We start from the raw sequence: 18,882 nt of genomic DNA on the forward strand, positions 1-18,882 counted from the left end.
AGGCGCGTGGGGCGGCGTGAGGGGCAGAGCCGCCCCGGGGCCGCTTGTGCCCCCCGAGGGGGTGCCGGTGCGCCCGAAAGGAGGCGGGGTGCCAGCGGGGCCTGGGGGGGGGGTGGTGGTAAAGCCCTTCCTTCTCCTCCTCTCCTTGCACAACGGAGGTTATGGGGAGTGTCTGGCTGAAAATACTTTCTCGGTGGACGCTTGGTTATGCCGTGGGAATGCCCTGTTTGTAGTGTAACTGGTTCAACCTTGCAGTCTCTCGCTCTGTGACCTGGGCACCGAGTTGAAGCAAAACGAAGGCAAAAAGGAAGGAGAAGGCAGACTTGGAGGCCCGCTTGTGACAGAAACAAGCAGCAAATTCCTTCGTTATTGGGCAGTGCTGATAAAAGGAGCACATTTGCTAGCTGAAGTCCCACGACCAAYGGGGAAGGAAAAGGGTTGTTTATTCATGCCCTGCCAGTTGGCAGATTGCTTTGTTTAGAGAGCATTCAGCTTTGAGTGTTGCTTGTTGCAAGCACAATATTTACTTGATTAACTTTCCCAGAAAGCATGCAATTGCTGTCACAGCTATGGCGTTTGGGTACGTTGGTTGTTTGAAGAGACTGTGTGTGCTGTGGTAGTTATTAAAAAGAAAAAAACAAGATAAAACACACCTTGTCATGATCTTAAAAGCAGCATTATTATTTTATAATAATCCTGTAAATCACCAGGGTTATTTCTCACTGAAGGGTATATACTTAGTATGTCAGCTGAGGCTTATTATAGCAGAGGGTGGATCTTCCACCCACTGTTGTCTTCCTCAAAATATTCCCTGCAGTGTGAGATTTTCTTTTCTCTGGCTGTGCTGTGCACATCCTTCAGTGGTGAATTATTCCTGGCATATCGGTTTTTGAGGATGTTTGGCATGTTCTCCTTCCGCTTTTTTTTTGTTAGCAATAGGGAATCTCTTCAGATGAGCGGGTTTGTTGCATTGCGTCTGCTCTTATCTTTTAAAACATGAATACCAAACCAGCTGCATTGTGATCTGTAAAGAACAGGGATATACACTGTGGTTGGGTGCTACAGCTCCTTTCTCTTGTTGCGGTCTGATTTTTTTCAAAAGGGACCAGGAACTTTAATGCCCTAACTTACACATTTCAAAAACCCCTTCCTAAGGGTATGTTGTTCAAAGATTAAAAATGCAACTTGTTTAAGGTGCATCAAGCTGAGCATTAGGAATGATTGGTCACTTTTAAAAATTCAGATGTGTGAATATAAAATATGTATGTGTATGTGCATGTATGTACATGTGTGTTACTGCCTGCCTCGGAAGCTTTTAATGTAATTGTTTTATCCTAAGGTGGCTAATGCAGCCTGTAGATGTAGTTTGCAGCATTACGTGCAGTTTTAGTTGTTCCACTAATGTCAAAGAGGAATAACTGCCTTAACTAGAACTGGAAACAGAGTGTGAAGTTCTCATTTGAAGCCTTGTTGTGTTTCATGACACAGGAAATCACAGCTCATACTTGCATTGAGGCTTGCAGCAGCTTTGCATGCTGCATCTGGGGGGAAAAAAAATTAAAAACAGTTGTGGCTTTTAAAATGTGCAATGTCTTCAAAATAAGTAAATTAAAAACGTGGCTCACCAGGCCATTGGAAAATAAGTATGTTTCTGTGCCTGTGCTCTCAAATGAAAAGTGACTATGTGGGTTTTCACTCTTGAGTGGAAAGTACTGCTCTGTCCCTTTGGAATAAAGCTGCATGTGAATTTATCAGCAAAATGACTAGTGGGTATGGAAGGAGGGGGCAGTGGGCATTCAAGGGAGGTGCTTTAAGACTATTCAAAAAATCTAGTTCTTAAGACCAGTTTATGGATTTTTCTAAAGCATTCAGTGCCCAGAAGTCCCCGTCATCTCTTGTAGGGACTATTAAATTTCTGGATGCTTCAGAAAATCTGCTCGCTAGCATGAATGGGAGCTGAGCTCCCCTGAAATATGGTCCTAGTGTGCGTATGAATTATTGGGAGTTTGAACTCTTGCTGTTTTAAATTGTGTAGTAATAGATGTTTTTCTCTCCTGTTACCATTCATATCATATCTCCCTGCCCATTACATCAAATTCTTGTGAGGAACATGAACAAAAGGAAAGTAATTAAAGTATTTTTAGCATCTTTAAATGAAAGAAGAAAAATGGAAAGAATAATCTATGGGAACCAGACTTTCTAGGAACCTTTTTAGAAAGATGTATTAAATTAATATTTAGCTCATGTTGTACAATGTCATAGTAGTTCATCCCATTTAATCACAAAATCTTTTCATTTCAGAGATAACCTCCATTTATACCCTCAGGTCATGTGATCTTTGGATCCTTAGGTTTGCTCTTATTGTGAAGCTACTTATATCTTTGTAATAAGGCAGTTACCTGGGCTGAGAGAAATGACAGACCCAGATTACTACCATTTCAGATGTCAATTTTGTAATGATTTTGTCCCTTGGTTTTACCACCTTCAAGAATTTGCTTATGCTGGCTTTTTTCTTTTCTTTTTTGAGACAGAATGAAGTTCACTACAAATATAGCAGATGTGTCATTTAAAGGATAAGCACATGCATTCACTTCAATTTTACTATGTCCACAGCATTTCTATTCTTAGCATAGGAAATAGAGTAACCAGCAGGATATCTTTCATCAGGCTTTTGTGTTGAGCACAACCAAATACCAGAATATACACAGCAACCAATTTAACAACTGGACAGAGCCCTGCAACCTCCCACTTTTTCCTCATGGGTGCTTTGGAGCTGATCAGTAACAAGCATACATGTGGATATGTATGAATGGGGTGATGTTAAAAAGGAGCAAAGGCTGATAGAAATAAATGGCATTCATAGCATGCCTTCAAGTACCCCAGCAAGAGTTCCTGTTAAACTGTTTGCAGTAGGAAATTGTAYTGCTGATGAGTTGCAGCTAGAAAATCCCCTCCCTCCATCATCCAGCTCAGTCCTGTCTCAGTGGAAGTGACCAGAGCTGACAGGCAAGGATAATAGGGTGAGAAATGAACACCCATTGCTGAGGGCTTAGATTATGAAAGGCTTTACTGCTAATACTTAGAGCTCGAATTGGGACCAAGCTTTAGATGAAGACTGAATGCACATGTTTCCTAGCTGCTCAAAGTGGTAAAATGAGCCTTATTTTCTTGAGGAATCTGTGGTACTTCAGGGGTTACCTTTGGCTTTAGGTCTTATGCTGAGATAGTAAATGCTGCTGCTGTAAATTACCTTAGATGAAAACTTGGTGTGATGARTTGTAAGACCTGATGTCTAGGAGCTTTCATTTTCTTCTCTGTTCTTTCTCTTATTTCTTCTTCCCCTTACAGAAAAGTTTTAACCAGCTTCTAGCTCAGGCAGAGGAATTGTTGGTGTCTTATTAGTGCAGCATGTTTAACAAATAACACAAATGCTTTGTGATTAGGGGTGACAAGGGAGCATTACTAAATCTCTCAGATGTTTATTCTGGAATGAAAGCTTATATATATGTAGGTACACACACATATGTGTGTGTATCTAGATATCTCTCTCTCTATATATATAYTGCTACACGCACACCTTTTTTCCTGCTCTTAAGCATATGAATGCTGTTGTCATTACCAAATTCAGACTGTATAATTCCTTAGTCTTTTTATATTGCTTTGTTTTTCCTTCCTTTGTTGCTATGTTCTCTGAAAAATCTAGCTTTCACTGAGTGTAGCAGAAAAGTTAACACCTGAGTTCTGGCAAGTTATATCAGCATTAGGGTTTTATCTGTCTGTTGCTGTCAGGAGCCAAGCTGTCAGTGTGTTTTATGTAAACTGCTTTTTCTTGGAAAACTTGTGCATGTGCACATGCACATAATTGGTTTGGAGGAATGCATACAGTTTTGCAAAATCCTTCTTAACCTGGCTTTATCAGATATGATATAGTTGTGCATTGGCCAGCATACTATTAATACACCTGTCAGTCTGCTCAGGACTGGTTTGACCAATTTCAAGATAATTTTTAAAGCCATCTTTAAGTAATGGCCCCAAACATGACATTACTGGACTAACAGTTAAGATTTGGAGCCATTAGTTCAAAAAAAATTACAGTTCAGTTGGGGAGGAGGCTGGGTTTTGCTTTTGAGGTGGAGTGCTTTTGTTGAAATGGAAGAACCTGAGGCTGCTGGGTTTCAGAACACTTTCACTGCCTTCCAAATGGAGGTGGCCAGGGCATGAAGGCACTTAGTACCTGAGTTCTGAGCTGCCTTGGTTCTTGTTTGTTAGTTTGCATAGTGATGAATACAATTTTTTATTGTCAGTCCACAAGCCTGACCARTTTGGTCAGGAAATGCTTTTTTTGTCTGGCTCTACCTTCTGCTCAGAGGAGCTCGTCTCTAAAGTATCACTTGCTGAATATTTGCTTCATCTGCTCTCCTCCCCCTGTTTCCCTTTCCCAGGAAGGATAAAGCTACATGACTTGCTGAAAAGAGAGAAAATGCTATGCTGGGGATACTCGTCTTTTGGACAGCCTGGGATAGGTAGCAACCTCCGGGTCATCATTCCTGAACCGCAGGTATATGGCTTCATTCGTGACAGAAATGTCAAGGAGGTGGCGTGTGGAGGAAACCATTCTATCTTCTTGCTGGAAGATGGGGAAGTGTATACCTGCGGCTTGAACACCAAAGGCCAACTGGGGCATGAGAGTGAAGGAAGCAAGCCAGGTATGTCTACTTTTTATACAGGGCTTCAAACCAGCTGAGACTGGTAGACTGAGAAGATTATGGTAGCTGCTCTGTGTTGAGTGCTGTGGAGCTGGAGCAGCTAACAGAGCTGAAGATCATGTGTATTAACACGGAGATGATGCTGGATAATATTTGCTGGCTCTTGAAAGCTAAATTTGAGCACGGGTGGGGAGACAGGTCTGCTCAGTTTCTCTGGGAGATGCACCGAAATAAAGGGGAGTGCAGATGGTATCAAGGCAGATTTTGCTATTTGGCATTAGTGTRCCTTATTATAAAGGGGAAGAGGGCTGTGAATCACACTGTCTTCTGCTTTGCTTTTCCAACTGTGTTGCATCCCTATGCCTGCTCTCTTTCAGTTATTGCTCAGAGTTTATCCTTTGTACTGAAGAGAACAGGCCTGTGTTGAGCATAGTTGCGGAGAACAAGCCCATACTGGCCCAGAGGGCTTACAAATGTGGGGTGTGTGTGTTCCCCCCACCCCTTCCCCCCTTGGAAAGTTTTTGTCCACTTGTGCCCTCTCCACTTCTCCCCCTCGTGTCGTCTTAACTCTGGAAGAAGGTCATTGTAGCCTTGTGTTCCCCCGACTCAAATAGCGTTTTTATAATTGTGTTCCTACAGGCAGAACCTGTGTGTGCAAAACTGCAGGCAGCTAATGCCTCTCCTTCTTAGAGTTTGCAAGGAGTGGTTTGACTGTGTGTGTGTGTATATATTTTTGAGGACCCCTGAAGCCTTTCCTATAACTTTTTATGTACGTCTTGTTTTTGGCATGTGGTAAAGATACTGATTTCTCAGTTTGCATTTTTCAGTGAAAAATGGAACAGGATGGGTTAAATTCTCAACCTTCCTCCCAAGTACATCCCCAGGCCAAGTCTGGGGTGGAGATTCATCTCTTGCTCCTGTTTCTGAACTTAGTGTTCTCAGTACAGCTGGAACACTGCGTTCAGTGATTTTTTTTTTTTTTTTTTTTAATATGGGTAATAAAAAAAACTTCATGGGTAATTAGAACAATAGGTATCATCTCTGTAGGGCTTGGGGCTCCTCTAGCTTGCCTTATTGTTGCATGACAGACTTAAGAGACATATACAAAATATCCACAGTTCCCTATGTAGTACGTGTAAGTGTGAGCTGGCTGACTCCACAACTCCTTTTCTCTGTCTGAGGCTCTTTTGCCCCCTTTTCTCAAGCACCAGAGGTGTTTTTTTTTTTTTTTTTTTTTCAGCCATGATGCTAGATTAGAGGAGCTGATGTTGGTTCTGACCTCTCTTGCTCTTCCTACAAATTATTTCTAGACAACTACTGAGAGAGGTTGAGATTATCTGGAGTGCTTAAGTCTACTCTGTGCACAACTGCTGTTCACCTTCACATGTAAATTTAGGCACTGGAATTAATGAGATGCTTAGTGAAAGGAATCCAAGCTTAGCAGATATTCTACCCTACCTGACACAAATACTTCCCCCTGCAAGTCCACTAACTAGCTGCATGGCTTTAATGCAGTGAGGCCCCAGAAGTTTTGAAAGACACATACTCTGAGCAATATCTTTGGGTTAGTCTGCCATTTACTCATAAAACAAGCGCATGATAAGTCCTGAAACAGGCCTCTAGCCATTAGGTAATCCTGCTGTTGGGTAGGACTGTAGAAAAGGAGCAGTCTGACATCAGGCGAGTGAAGTACAAAGTTCTTGCAAGCCTGTGACTGAAGCCGTATTGGAGAGGTGTGTGGGGCCTGTCGGGTCCTGAGCTGTTAAAGGTGAAGATGACAGAAGATTAACAGTGTGCATGAGGGTGAGAACAGGAGAAATGCATAGAGTTTGGGGTCCTGTAACTACCTCTTTTCAACCTTTGAAGGACAGAGCAGTGTGGGCCTGAGGCCCATTGATTTTACTGCCCTGTGACTTGATTCTGCCTAGCCTGTGAGGGCAGCCAAGAGTGGCCTATCTTTGCCCAGCACTGGGAGTGAGCTGGATCTCCTTGTGGGGAGGCAGGGAGCATAAGACTGGTTGTTTCCTCCAGGTAGCCTCTGCTGGCAAAGTACCCTGAGACCCCCCCCTCTGGACTCTAGAAATGCTTACTGTGGCATGGCTTGATTGTGTTCGAGAGCAACATTGAGACAAGAAAATATTCAGGGAGACTGAACCTTTTGAAAATAGTGGCAAAATGCTTGGTGACTTCAGAGGAGTGGAGTGGTCTCCTTCCTGCTGCCCAGGTCTGTGTTTTCAAAAAAGAAACTCCCTTTTCTCTCTCATACTTTTTTGTGTAAAACTTATGCTGCCAACATCCTAAAAGCTTCCATTAGTGTTTTCAGAATATATGATCATGTTGTTTTAATCAGAGATGGTTAGTTCCCATGATGTCTGCTTATGAGTAAAACTCTGAGACTTTGCAATGCACTCAGCATTAATCTAACAGTGTTCTTCTTGAAAAGCTTGAAGAGTTTTACTAATTACTTCAGTGGCAGAAGAGTTGTTATATTCGCACTAAGCGCTGTTGAAGATTTTGCCTCCCTTTCTTCCCTTACTACAAATTCCAAATAATTTACTTTTCTGTTTTTGTTCTGTCTTCCATTACAGATATCTATAGTGGGAGGATACTATTTAAATCTTGCTTCTCATTCATGCTGCTCACAAAAAACATCAAACAGTGACACAGAACTGTGTTTGGGTAGTTCCTCTTAGAGGAGTCCTTTAGAGAGTACTTTTGAATGAAAAACTTATTAATTAAAAAGCTATGTTTATTGTCACATCAGCTGAGCTTGTGGATGTAATGCAGAGATAGGATGGCAACTGGCAGGCTGGTTGTGCCCCTCCACTGATGGGAACAGAAATTACTAGGGAAGTGCATTCCACTGAATGAAAGGTATTAGTCAACAGAAGCTTCTTTTCTGCAAGTGCCCTTCCCTGTAATTTACCTCTTAGCTCTTATTGTCACCATTCAGATTTCTGACCTACTTCTAAGTCCCCTGTCTTGCAAAACTAGTCTGAGTTTGCATTAATTTCCTGGGCAACATCAGGTGTTAGCATAGATTACGTCCCCAAAGGGAAGTGGTAACTTTGTACTGCATTAGTTCTAGAAAACAAGACAAATATTTTCCCTAACTGTAGCTGAATTTCCAGTTCTTCAGCTCTGAAATTATGCTCGGGTTGCTTTTTTTCATGTCTGATGTGGTGTCTTGACTCCTTGTGATGGCTCTTAGCTGATGAAAAGTGTGTTTTATGTGAATATGAGTGCATATGTTGGGGAGGAAAAGATGGGCCCAGGTATCCAAGGTAAAGGCTCCTGTGGGGTTTTATGCTGAACTACACAGGAGCATGAAGTAACTAGTTGGTTGTTACCCACTTGTAAAGCTTTAGAAACATACTCAAGTCTTTGAGATGTGGAACCTCCTGTCTGGTCTAGAGACTTGCTCTCTGCAGCTCATTCAGGCTTCATTTGAATTGTGCTATTAGGGCATCTTAGGCTTTGGTAATTAGTGTCCCAAGAGACTTGCAGAAAAATATCTGCCACAAAATCTGCTTTGTACCTTTTTTCTGGTAACACAGAACAGGCAAAACCATGCTTGCTTTTTAAATTATTTCTTTTTTTATTATTACTAAATTCCATGTCTGGATGCAGATGTGCAGGGTAGCAATGCCTCAGTTTGCACTATGGAATCTATCAGTTCATAGTCACAGGCTGGAAATAACTAAGTTCAATCTCAAAAAAAAACCAAAAAAACCCCCCCAAAACCAACAACCAACCAAGCAAAAAAACCCTACTAAATGTTCCAGATCTGCTGGATTTTTCTGAACACAGCAGCCTTGCTTCTCAAATGTAAATGCACTTGCCCTGAACTCCAGCACAGGGTTACAGTGACCAGAAACCTTGATGCTCACTTTGGCATGCCTGTTAATCATAAACCCTGCAACAGCTGGGAATTCAGACGCAGAACCTGCCGGGAAGGACAGCCTGCATGGCTGTTCTTCTCTTAAGTTCTTCTTGGTGGGTGAAGAGTTAGCTGGGAGGCCCATGTTGCTCGTGAGTAGGAGGAGGGGTGTCAGTGCTTGTGTTTGCTGGAAGCAGTTGTAGAAGTGAGCAAGTCATAGATGAGGAGACATAGCTGCTGCATGGAATAGGTGAGGTTGGGAGCCACTTATGGGCAGGGTCACAGTGGTAGGAGGGTGTTTAGTTTGCAGTCCTGTTCCCCCTCCTTTTTTCTTCTTTGCACAAGGAGTGAAGCAAGAAAAAGGAACCTTAAACACCAGTTATCCCAGGAGCTGCCACTTCTTCATGCACACCCTGACTAAACAGGCTTTTCACAAAGCATCTGAGACAGTTTTGTCCCCTGGTCTAGGCATGGAGCTGAGGCTCAGTATGCAGCTGTATCAACACTCTCCTGAACCACAGCAATTGGAAAGTCCAGCTTCATTTCTGTCATGCTTCCTCTGCATCCTCCCTCATGTTGTAAAAGGTGCAACAGAGACAGGGCAGCTGTGTGTGTAAGCATCAGTCCTGCCAGAGCCTGGGAGGATGTGTCGCAAACAAGCAGGCTGAGAAATCTCCTGGGAGGGAGGGATGGAGCCATGTGGGGGACAGATGGGCCATGGCAAAGTCAGACCTTCCATGCTAGCTTGCAGCAGCTGGTTTTAAACCTGGAAAATAGTAAATGAAAGATTAAGATATAATTTCTGACTCCTTTTTCCAGATGACATCTGCAGTAGGTGCTGAAACACTTTTAAACTGGCCACCTCTTGCAAAGTTGATTGTTTGTTGGTACTCATCCCTTTCCCTTTACTGATAGCTCATGGATCTAATCAAGCTATTTGGAGCTGCTATGCCTTAACTAGTGACTGCAGCAGCATCTAGCAGTGTGGAGTTGTGTTATGGAGTGTCCTTCTCAGATGAGTCAGTGCAAATCAGGTTCTGGGACAATTTGGGGTTTTAATTTTAAAAGACTGGATTTAAAAATGACAAATCATTTGGAAACAATATATGCATGATCAAATTAGATATAAAATCAGTGGAAGTGCAATCTCTTAGCCATCTTAAATATGCATGCATTGTGGTGAATTGGTCAGGTGAGGGTTCTGAATATGACAGATATTCAGAGCAGGCTGTTTTTAAATTTGTGTGGTCTGGCTCATGAACACTGACTTCTACCAATATGAGGTCCCTCTCTGGGACTGCAGGATTAGGAGAGCATCAGACTTCCCCCTGTAGAGTCTGAGTTCTTTTAAGTAAGAAATTTACACTCGAGTCTGAGATGACTGTAGTCTGTTCTTAGATCTAACTCTGAAGTGCTGTCTCTAAAAGCATGTTTTATTTCAGCCGTCAGAATCTCTGATCTCTTGATTCCACCAAGCATTTTGTCACTTTGCTGAAGGATGAAAACAACAATGAGCCCAAGAAGCAACATGCTGTTTTTTAGGATCATACGGTCTATTTTACTGTGGATGTGAGGGACCATTTTAATGTCTCTTATCTTTAAATGACAGAGTTGCAGTAGGAATGATCAGATTTTGTCCTATAACTGAGGATTTGTAGGGCTGTTAAATGCAAATTTAGGTTGCTTGTCTTGGTCATCTTTGTTAGTCCCATGTTGGTCATGTGTACTATTCAGGGAGATGCAAGAGAAATAAGGGTTGCCACCATGCCTGGTTTGGAAGGAGCATGAAACCCTGGTGTTGGCACAGTGCATGACAATAATGATGGTCCTCAGTCTCGCAGCTGTGCTGAAGCTGAAAGATGGGCTGAGGATAAAATGGGTGATAGGTATGTGTGGTGACATCAAGGGAGAGGGCTGGAAAGAACCTGGAGGTAATAGACATAATTTTTCTGGATGCCCCAACCTTTTTGTACTCAAAATAGCTGCCCAGACTGGAGAGAACCTGTGATTTCATGAAGCTGAATGTGTAAGTAGGGCTGAGTCCTAGCTTCTAGGAGGGGCTTCAATGGCTTGGTGGCTACTGATGCTCCAGATTCCTTGTTCTCTTTTTGAGGTGTTATGTGGCATAGCCACAGATGATAACGTGCGGTTATCAGGCAGCTGTCTTACAGGTGAGGCTCTCTGAATAAGTATCTGAAATCAAATCTCTCTCCAGCAGCTCAAACCCAGTTACTGCCCCTAGTAACAGTAGCCCAGGTGCTTTTTCTGAGTAAGGACACTTTTACTCTTGCCTTAATATCATGTTTCCTTTAGTGTGAAATGTGTGTCTGCATGTTTTTCTGTAATAAGGCCTGATTTTGATAAAAGGTGACTGTAAAACATTCTCTGTGTAATTAATCTCTTTCTGAGACTCAAAGTGATAGACCGTTCAGGATGAACTTCCTTCTGCTTTCCTGATGGAAAAGGGATGGGTTGGTTTGTTTGCATATGTAACTGTTAAATGGGAAGAATGAGTTTGATTCTGACTGCTGGCATATGCCTATTGCTTTCTCTTCTCTGGACAGACTTAAATCTTCCAGAAGACCATAATTATGTCTCTGACAATTGTAAGTTTGACTCAATCAACATTAAACAGTTTGACAGTCCCCCTCAAGCTGTACTCTGAAGAAGAATTCATCTCAGATGTTTGTAAATTCCTTTTTTTTCTCAGTAATCATTTATTTTAGATGCTTAAAGCTGCTAGCAGAAAACAGCTACTCCTGTTAGGTAATGTAACAGACATGTTGAGGGCTGCTCACTCTCTCTTAACATCTGACCTGCCATTCAAACAGTTGATTGTCTATATAAACTCAAGAGATGTACAGATGTTCATCTCTCCCTTTCTCATAGCGTCCTTCAAATTTTACAGTAAAAAGTAATAATTCTGGGTAGCTCTTTAGTGTAACATCMCTACAGATTTCTTGCTTCTGTCCTGTTAGCTGTGTAATTCTTTGGACTTTGACGTGCTTCTTATACAGAATAACCTCTGTTAAATGACTAAATCACATATCCTTGAATGCCTTTACTGCAGAAACATAATAAAATCTTTCAAGTTTTCCTGAGGTTTGCATTAATACCTGTGTCTTGGGTGTTTGTATGAATCACTTGTACCATGGTAATGATATGCAGCAAGGCTTTTGGTGTTTTCTTTTGACAACATCTGAATATCTACAAGAGCAGTGTTTCTTCTGAGGAAAACTGAGGTACAGCCAAAGATCAGACTGCTTTTATTTTGTATCCAGCAGAGAGCTATGAAATCAGAGCTTCAGTTAACATCTTCCATTTTATTTCTCAAGTATTGTTGCTAGTGTGTGGTTTCAGGAAGAGCTTTCTCCAGAAGCTGGCCACTTGATTCATGTGTCGGATTTCAGTGCACACTCTGTAAAGCCCTTTACTATTCCAAAACCCAATGTGTTTAAATCTTGTCAGACTGCGGTCCTAAAAGTTACTGTATCTTTATTTACAAAATGTGGTTCTGAAAATGTTGTGAATGTTTGATACACTGCATTAATCCTCTCTCTTTGCCAATCACAAGGCTTCTTTGCAGTAGCATATTTTCAAGCAGTACTTGTGAAACTGATTGGAATGTCATTGAAAGCAAGGACAAATATGCTCTCCTGCTCTACTGACTCCACGCTGTGCTGGTGCGGCTTTTCAAGAATGTGTGACTTTGTTCTGCTCCCATGCAAATCACTGCAGGATTGAATTAAACAGGAACAGTGAGAAGCACACCAAGCTTTTGAAAGTCCCATGGTGCCTCGTCAAAGTCTGAGATTGTCACAAGTGAGCTTCTGTCTAGTGCAGACACCTAGAAAATCTAGCCTCTCTTCTGGAAGAAAATACAAAATACCCCTATGAAAGCTAAAGGCTTCCTATTGTGCAAAACTGCTCCGGTATGTGAGTCACCTACTAATAATGTGAAAAATGGCTAAAGAGCACGTGTCCAGAGGCAAAAGGTGGGGCGAACCCTGTGTGGTTTGCTTGCAGTATATATAGTATACAGTAATGCTGTTTGTCCTGCAGGGACTTAGAGATGCTTCACTTTGTTCTCTCAGCTCAGATGTGATCACATGCCGGGGAAGGACACTTGTACAGCAGTGGTCTGTTGGATTGAGCTCAGCAGATGGACGGTAATAATGTCCAACTTACCTCCTGCGATTTGCTGCTAAGAGCAACTGACTGAGCCCCAAGGACAGGCTGTAGACATTCCTGGGTCTTTGAGACCTAGATCTGCTTTGGTTCACCAGCAGGTATCCTACAAGGGGCTATGATAAGGCGGCTGGGAATGATGTAGTATTGCGTTTGGGGAGGAACTACAGGGAAGAAATGAACAGATTTTTCTTGCAGTGCTAGGAAGTAAAGGTGCTATTTTATTAAGTGGAGTTGCCAGTCTCATGTTGGTTGCATTTTCTTTTGCCTTTATAAGGTTGTCTCAGTACTTGCCACTGAGCTATGTTAACTCCTGTGTGTGGGTATTGGGGGCTGTAGTGAAGGGCTCATTCTTCCCTTTCCCTGGACTCCTGTCCCTGCTCTTAGTGTTTCTGGCTCTGCTTGGGATTTTTCACAGAGAAATAAGTCTTTGCACAGTGTGATATAAGCTCTTCAAATCCAGTATATACACACAATTCCACCTTCCACTATGGATGTCCCTGCTCAGCACATGGCCCTGAGATCTGGTGTGTCCTGTGCACATCAGAGTTGGGCCCTGCCCTGGTGCTGTGGTGATCGCCAGGGTGTATATGGTGGGCCTTTGGGGTTTCTCAGCAGTTGCAAACCAGCCACAACTACTGCTCTGACAGGCTGCCAGCAGCTGGCAGTCCTGGCCAAATGGCCACATTTTACAGCTCCCCTCTGCAACAAACTTCTGAGGGGGAAAGCGGGTTGCATCTCAGTTTCCTAAACGTACATTTTTCCTGTGTTTCTTTCACAAGTCTTAGTGTCTTCTCTAATTGAAAGAGGTGTCTGTATTTTCTTCCCTCCAGGGTCTGAAGGCAGCATGTGGAGTCTTTCCTCTCCCAGCTGATACTTGTTGGACCAGAGCCTTCCCTGTATGCCTAGCCATTTCAAGAGCTTTTCCTTGCTGCCTGTCAGCTATACTTGTGCCAGCCTGCCTACAGGTTGTCAGAGGCATTCAAAGAGCTTGTAATGTTTTTCAAGGCCATGTCCCTAGTAAAAGGCAACAATGTGGGGAAGTGAAAGGCCATGTATGACTATGTCTGAGGTTTGCTTTCTCAGAATACGTGTCCTCTTTCACTGTTTTGAGGGGGAGTAGCTGGCAAAGCAGACAGAAGGTGACACCATGGGGTCATGCAGGGCTGCTTGGGTGTTGAGATGGCATGAGAAGCTCTTGCTTCTTGCACTTATGTTCCCTCCTTGATGTGATCACAGGCAGTTTTATAAAATGACAATGTTGCTTATAACTAAACCAGCCTTGCTCTGATTTAAACCTGTAAGTGGTGATATTAAATTAATGAGCAGTAATATATGTGCTGKGCAGGGAAGCAGACATTAGATAAGCTTTATTAGTGTCTGTGGATGAAAGGAAACTGCAGAATTGTTTTACCTGGAGCTTCTCAGCCCTGTTCTACTGACAGTGCTCCCACCCTTGTGACCAGCAGCATTCCTGGGAATGTCACCTGCTTTGATTTGTGCTTTACTGGTCTCCCCCCCCCCATTTATATTCAATGAATCAATTCTATCTTTACACTTCTTCCTCAGTCAAAACCAGAGCCTGATCAGCTTCAGTGCTACCATTGTCAGTCCCCCTATTTGGGCTGCTCCTGTACGGCTCTAATTTATGATGCAAGTATAGAAACCCCATTTCAAAGGTTTTGTCCTGTACTGAGAGAACTTTGAAAATAAGATGGACTGTCATCCATCTGTGAGAGCAGAGGGCAGAAAGAAAGGGTAGCTGTATTACTGTAGACACACAGGCTCCCAGTGGGGTTGCTCTTCTACTGGACTGTGCAGTCGTAGAGCAGGACGCTTCCCACACCCCAAAGCTTTTGTAGTCTGAAGGCAAGATGTGACAAGTACGTAACATTTCCTTGGAGAAGCCCCGCAATGATGAGGAAGGTAGTGGCAGCAATACTGTGGGGCTGGTGCCAGGCAGGGTGTTTCCAGCTGCCTACGTGTTGTGCGTGTCATTCACCTTTCCTGTGTAGCCACCTAATCTTATCAGACACTGTCTGCAATCCCAAAGGTGTGTTCCTGAAACTGTCCTGTAGCCCTTTCCTCCTCTCTGTGAGCCTTCCTCTGTTACTGCTGCCAAAACACAGTCTGCAGAGCTGGTCTGAATGGAGCCATAGTCTTAGTTCCCATGGTTTCTTATGTACTGGCTGCATTGATTTTTATTTTCAAAAGCATCTGATAGTTTATGACCATCTGTATGTTTGCCTGACTTAAGTTGTCTAGAGTCCAATTTTTTCCTCCCCTGTCCTACTGTCCAAATGGTGGCTGTGAGCGTGAGACACCTATATGGTCTGAGTTGAAAGTACACCTGAAACAGAGGTAGATTGGGGTGATTCATGGGGGCTTTAAAGGGGAGAGGGAGAGGCAAAGACCTCTGACAAACAGCATGATTTTCCCTCCCTGGTTACTGGTTTCCAAGTGGTAGAAGCACCCTGCACTGCTGMTGATGTTTCTTGGAAAAGCTGGTGAATGTGCTCATAGTGATAATACTGATAAAAGCATCGAATAGCTAAGGGTTATTGTAGTAGTGCTGACAAAATAAAGAGAAACCCTCATAAGGGAAGGGAGAAATCTTGGGTGTAGTTTTCCTTTTGTGCACTTGCAAGCATTACAGTTGCTGCAAGTTGTCTTTCTTTTTTCCTCCTTCCAGTTTCATTAAAATGTTTGTACATGTTTTAATGCTCAGCTGACTTCGTTGGGACTGAAAGCATGAAGCTCATCACAGCCTAGAAATACAGCCAGGATATCCATGTGCAGAAACATCTCTGGGGTGTGCCAGTGGAGGCTGAGGGAATCAGGAGTCAGCTGAAGTTTCCTACTTAATGCATCAAACCCTTGTTAGAGAGTTATGTGATTCACTGTTGCTTACTTGACTTTTGTAAGATGATTTAATGAAGTGCTGATGACTGATGCATTTGGATGTGCAGCCTTTTTTCATTTTCATGTAGCACCTGTTGAATGCAGTAGCAGGTTTTTCTGTGGTAAGTGCTAATGTTGTCAGTGTCACGTTGCTATTGTAATTCATCTTCTAAAAGGGAAGAGCTCAGCTCCTTTCATGTGAGAATTAATAAGGCTCTTCAGTCATCAGCCAGAGAACAAAGACCAGATGGGTGAAGTTTAGGTTGCTATTGGTGTCTGATCAAATGTTCAGCTGCCTTATGCATTAAAACGGTATATCTCACACTACTTATTTTTAGATCTTAGTTGCATGATGCTTAGGCATCCTCCACCTGGACCTGGGCTATATTAACAAGCATGGCAGCACAAAAATATTGGCTTTTCTGTCCTCAGACTTGCCAGTTGCTAGTATTTTACCCAGAGGACTTTCTGTCTACAGTAGCTTCTCCCTTTTCTGTGTTTCTTCTACCATTTCTTTCTTAGCCAGGCAAGCTAATAAAACACCTGTCCTAGTGAGTCTGTGAGCCCTTTCCTAGCAGAAAACAACAACCAAGCAAATGTTCCAACTTAGTTACTGTCAAACTGGGGAGGCCATGAGGAGTCTTGGCCAGGTGTCCAAGGAGAGTGAAATCCCTTGAAACTTTTCCAAACCACAGACTCTTCTCACCAGAGAAGAAATCCAGATTTTGCCACTGAAGGTGCAAACTCGGACACTCGGTGTTCTCTCTCTCTCTCCATCCAATGCTGTCCATGTATATCATGGTACACATACAGCTGAAGGATTCTGCCACATCCTGTAGTGAAAGCCTGTCTTGCAAACAGCCAGAAGCTATGCATAGAAGGGGCGTACCAACTCTCTGGTAAACTTACTGGGAGTAGAAAATCTGATTAATCATTCATTGTCCTGTTCAGCCTTATCAGTGCAGTATAACTGAGTGCTTTGTGCTTCTGGCAGTCTCAGGTACTGAAGATCTTGTAATACAGCTTTTCAGTGCTGTGGGGAGTAAGTATAAGCCCTGTTTTATAAACTGGAAGGCTAGGTGTTGAAGGTGAGGTTTTCCGGATTTTTTCATTCTGGCCTGACACTACTGCAGTTTCCGAGTCTTTAGAGTCCTGGGTTGAGCTAAGTATTTTGACTGTCAGGGCTGGGTTACAGAGACAGCTAAGGGGAGCTACTTCATGGAAAATATATAGCACCTGTCTACGGCTTTTGCTGAAATGTCCTTGGGAATAGGAAGGACAGGCAGGAAAACACTGGAGCAACTCTGGCAACCAGGTCTGTCTTGCTTCAGAGAAGTGCTGTCCTGAATGCACTTTGCCTAGACCTCATTTTTTGATCCAATGTGTATTTTGTAAAAATCTAACAAGTAAGAGCAAAGGAAGTCAAACCTTCATACACCTGTTTATGAAAGAATGGTGAATGAAGATCTGTGAGGTAAAATGAACAGAAAAGGGTGCAAATCAAAACTCCATCAGATGCTAAGAACTGAAAACTAAGTTCTGAGTATTGGTGCTGTTTTGAGACAGCTGATGGCTTCAGAAATAAAAGATTGACTCAATGTGTACTTCTTGGAACTTGGGGCTTTTGTTTTTTTTTGGAAGTTTCATGACATGTTGAAACACTATTACCTTCAACACTTCCCTGTTTTCAGGGTTTTGTTCTGCTCAACTTTGTGTAATGTGCTTGTTAAACTCCATTTTACTGGACTTATTCAGCAGTTACCGAACACATAGTACTAAGACAACTTCATCCTTTGCACCCTTCATCTTGTGTAGTGGTGCTTCTTTTCTAAGGAATAAGTAATGACGTGATGATKCTTTGGGAATTAATACAAATATATCAAGTGCTGAGACACCTTGTATTTTGAAATGAGGAAGGGGTGAGAGGTCAACTAAGAAGTATTTGCCAGATGTTTTTGATACATCACCCAGGTTAGCAGCAAGAAAATACACTCACTGGCTCAGTGCAACAGACTGGGACCCTTGCTGGACTCCCTGGGCAGTCTCTGTGCTCTGAGGGGAGGCTGGTTTGTTCCATCCCTGGAAGGAGAGATGCATGCAGATGTGTAAAGTGTAAACTGTTTGGAGTTTACATTTCTTCATGACTTTGCAGCAAGCTGCAAGAGACAGGGGCTTAGGAGTGTACTATGCTGAGATAGGCCATAGGCTTACATTTCTAAGAGCAAAGCTCTTCAGCCCTGAGCCATGGATACTTTTTTTCTCTGTGGTTRTGTAGTGAGTGCACATGAGGCTGTACTGTGCCTCTTGGGTGAGCAATGCAGTCACTGAAGGCTTTCAGTGACACAGGGCAGCCTTTCAAAACAAGTCAGTTTTTATTAGTCCCCGGGGATGGCACACGGAGCAAAGTCAGGTTTGTGTTGCCAAATTAGACTTAAAATAGAGTCCATGGGGACTGGAGCAGCAGCTCTGGATTTCTAAACCTCCTGGACATCCTCTCCTCCTCCCTGTGTGTGAAGCCCTAGCTATGTGGTGCTTACCCCAGGTTCCTGATACCTCATGACGCTTTTTCTCCAGCTGCAGTATTGGTGTTTTCAGCATCCTGCCTTCTTGAGTACCTGATACTGGTATTCAGTCAGTGGAGGCTTCTGTCATCTCCCCAAGGTGCTCTGATTCCTCAGGAGCAGCTCATAATAGTCCTTCTGCAGCAAACCAGACACGTGTATTTATACCAAATATTGCTTTCTCAGGGAAGAAATTAACTCCTTTATGCCTGTGGGTAACAACACACATTTTCTGTCATTGATGCCCTTAGCCTCCCGTATTGCCCATGTTTGTCTTCCTGTCAAATACATGTTGTCCCCTAGAATGTTTGGCAGTGTGCAGAGAGCAGCTTTAGAAGAGGGGAAGAGTGATGGGTTTGTGACTGGTGTAAGAGCTCAGGTACTCTGAATAACAGATGGACTCAGTGCATCCTGGCAGGCAAACTTACAGCTGCATGGGGCACGCTGCAGATCCCAGCTAGGAAGGTAACAAAGTGAACTGCTCATGAATTAAAAGGATTTCTTCTAGAGACACTTCATCTTCTCCAGCAGGAGCTTTAGTTGGGGACCTTCAGGTCATAGTATAGAAGTGTGTTCAGCTGAGCTTAGGCAGTGTATCAGGTGCATTGCAGTGGACATGATTTTTTTTTTTTTTTTTTTTTTGTCC

General features: G+C 42.9%; 1 protein-coding gene across 14 annotated transcripts in view; it reads left to right on the forward strand.

The window, feature by feature from the left end:
- The window catches only part of HERC3 (HECT and RLD domain containing E3 ubiquitin protein ligase 3), a 53,882-nt gene that overhangs the window by 283 nt on the left and 34,717 nt on the right, over positions 1 to 18,882 (forward strand). For 12 of the 14 annotated variants that reach the window (XR_003257567.1, XR_003257569.1, XR_003257568.1 and 9 more), the window contains exons 1-2: positions 192 to 580; positions 4,443 to 4,706. Coding sequence is in view for 10 of the 14 variants with exons in the window: in XM_026090119.1 (XP_025945904.1) it covers positions 550 to 580; positions 4,443 to 4,706 (295 nt within the window). In the remaining 4 variants the exon portion in view is untranslated. Of the gene's footprint in view, positions 1 to 191; positions 581 to 4,442; positions 4,707 to 18,882 lie in introns of those variants that run through there. The other 2 variants (XM_026090120.1, XM_026090121.1) reach the window with 2 other exon arrangements.

This window comes from Apteryx rowi, unplaced genomic scaffold (genome assembly GCF_003343035.1).
Source record: "Apteryx rowi isolate R43461 unplaced genomic scaffold, aptRow1 scaffold_85, whole genome shotgun sequence".
Lineage (NCBI taxonomy): Eukaryota > Metazoa > Chordata > Aves > Apterygiformes > Apterygidae > Apteryx > Apteryx rowi.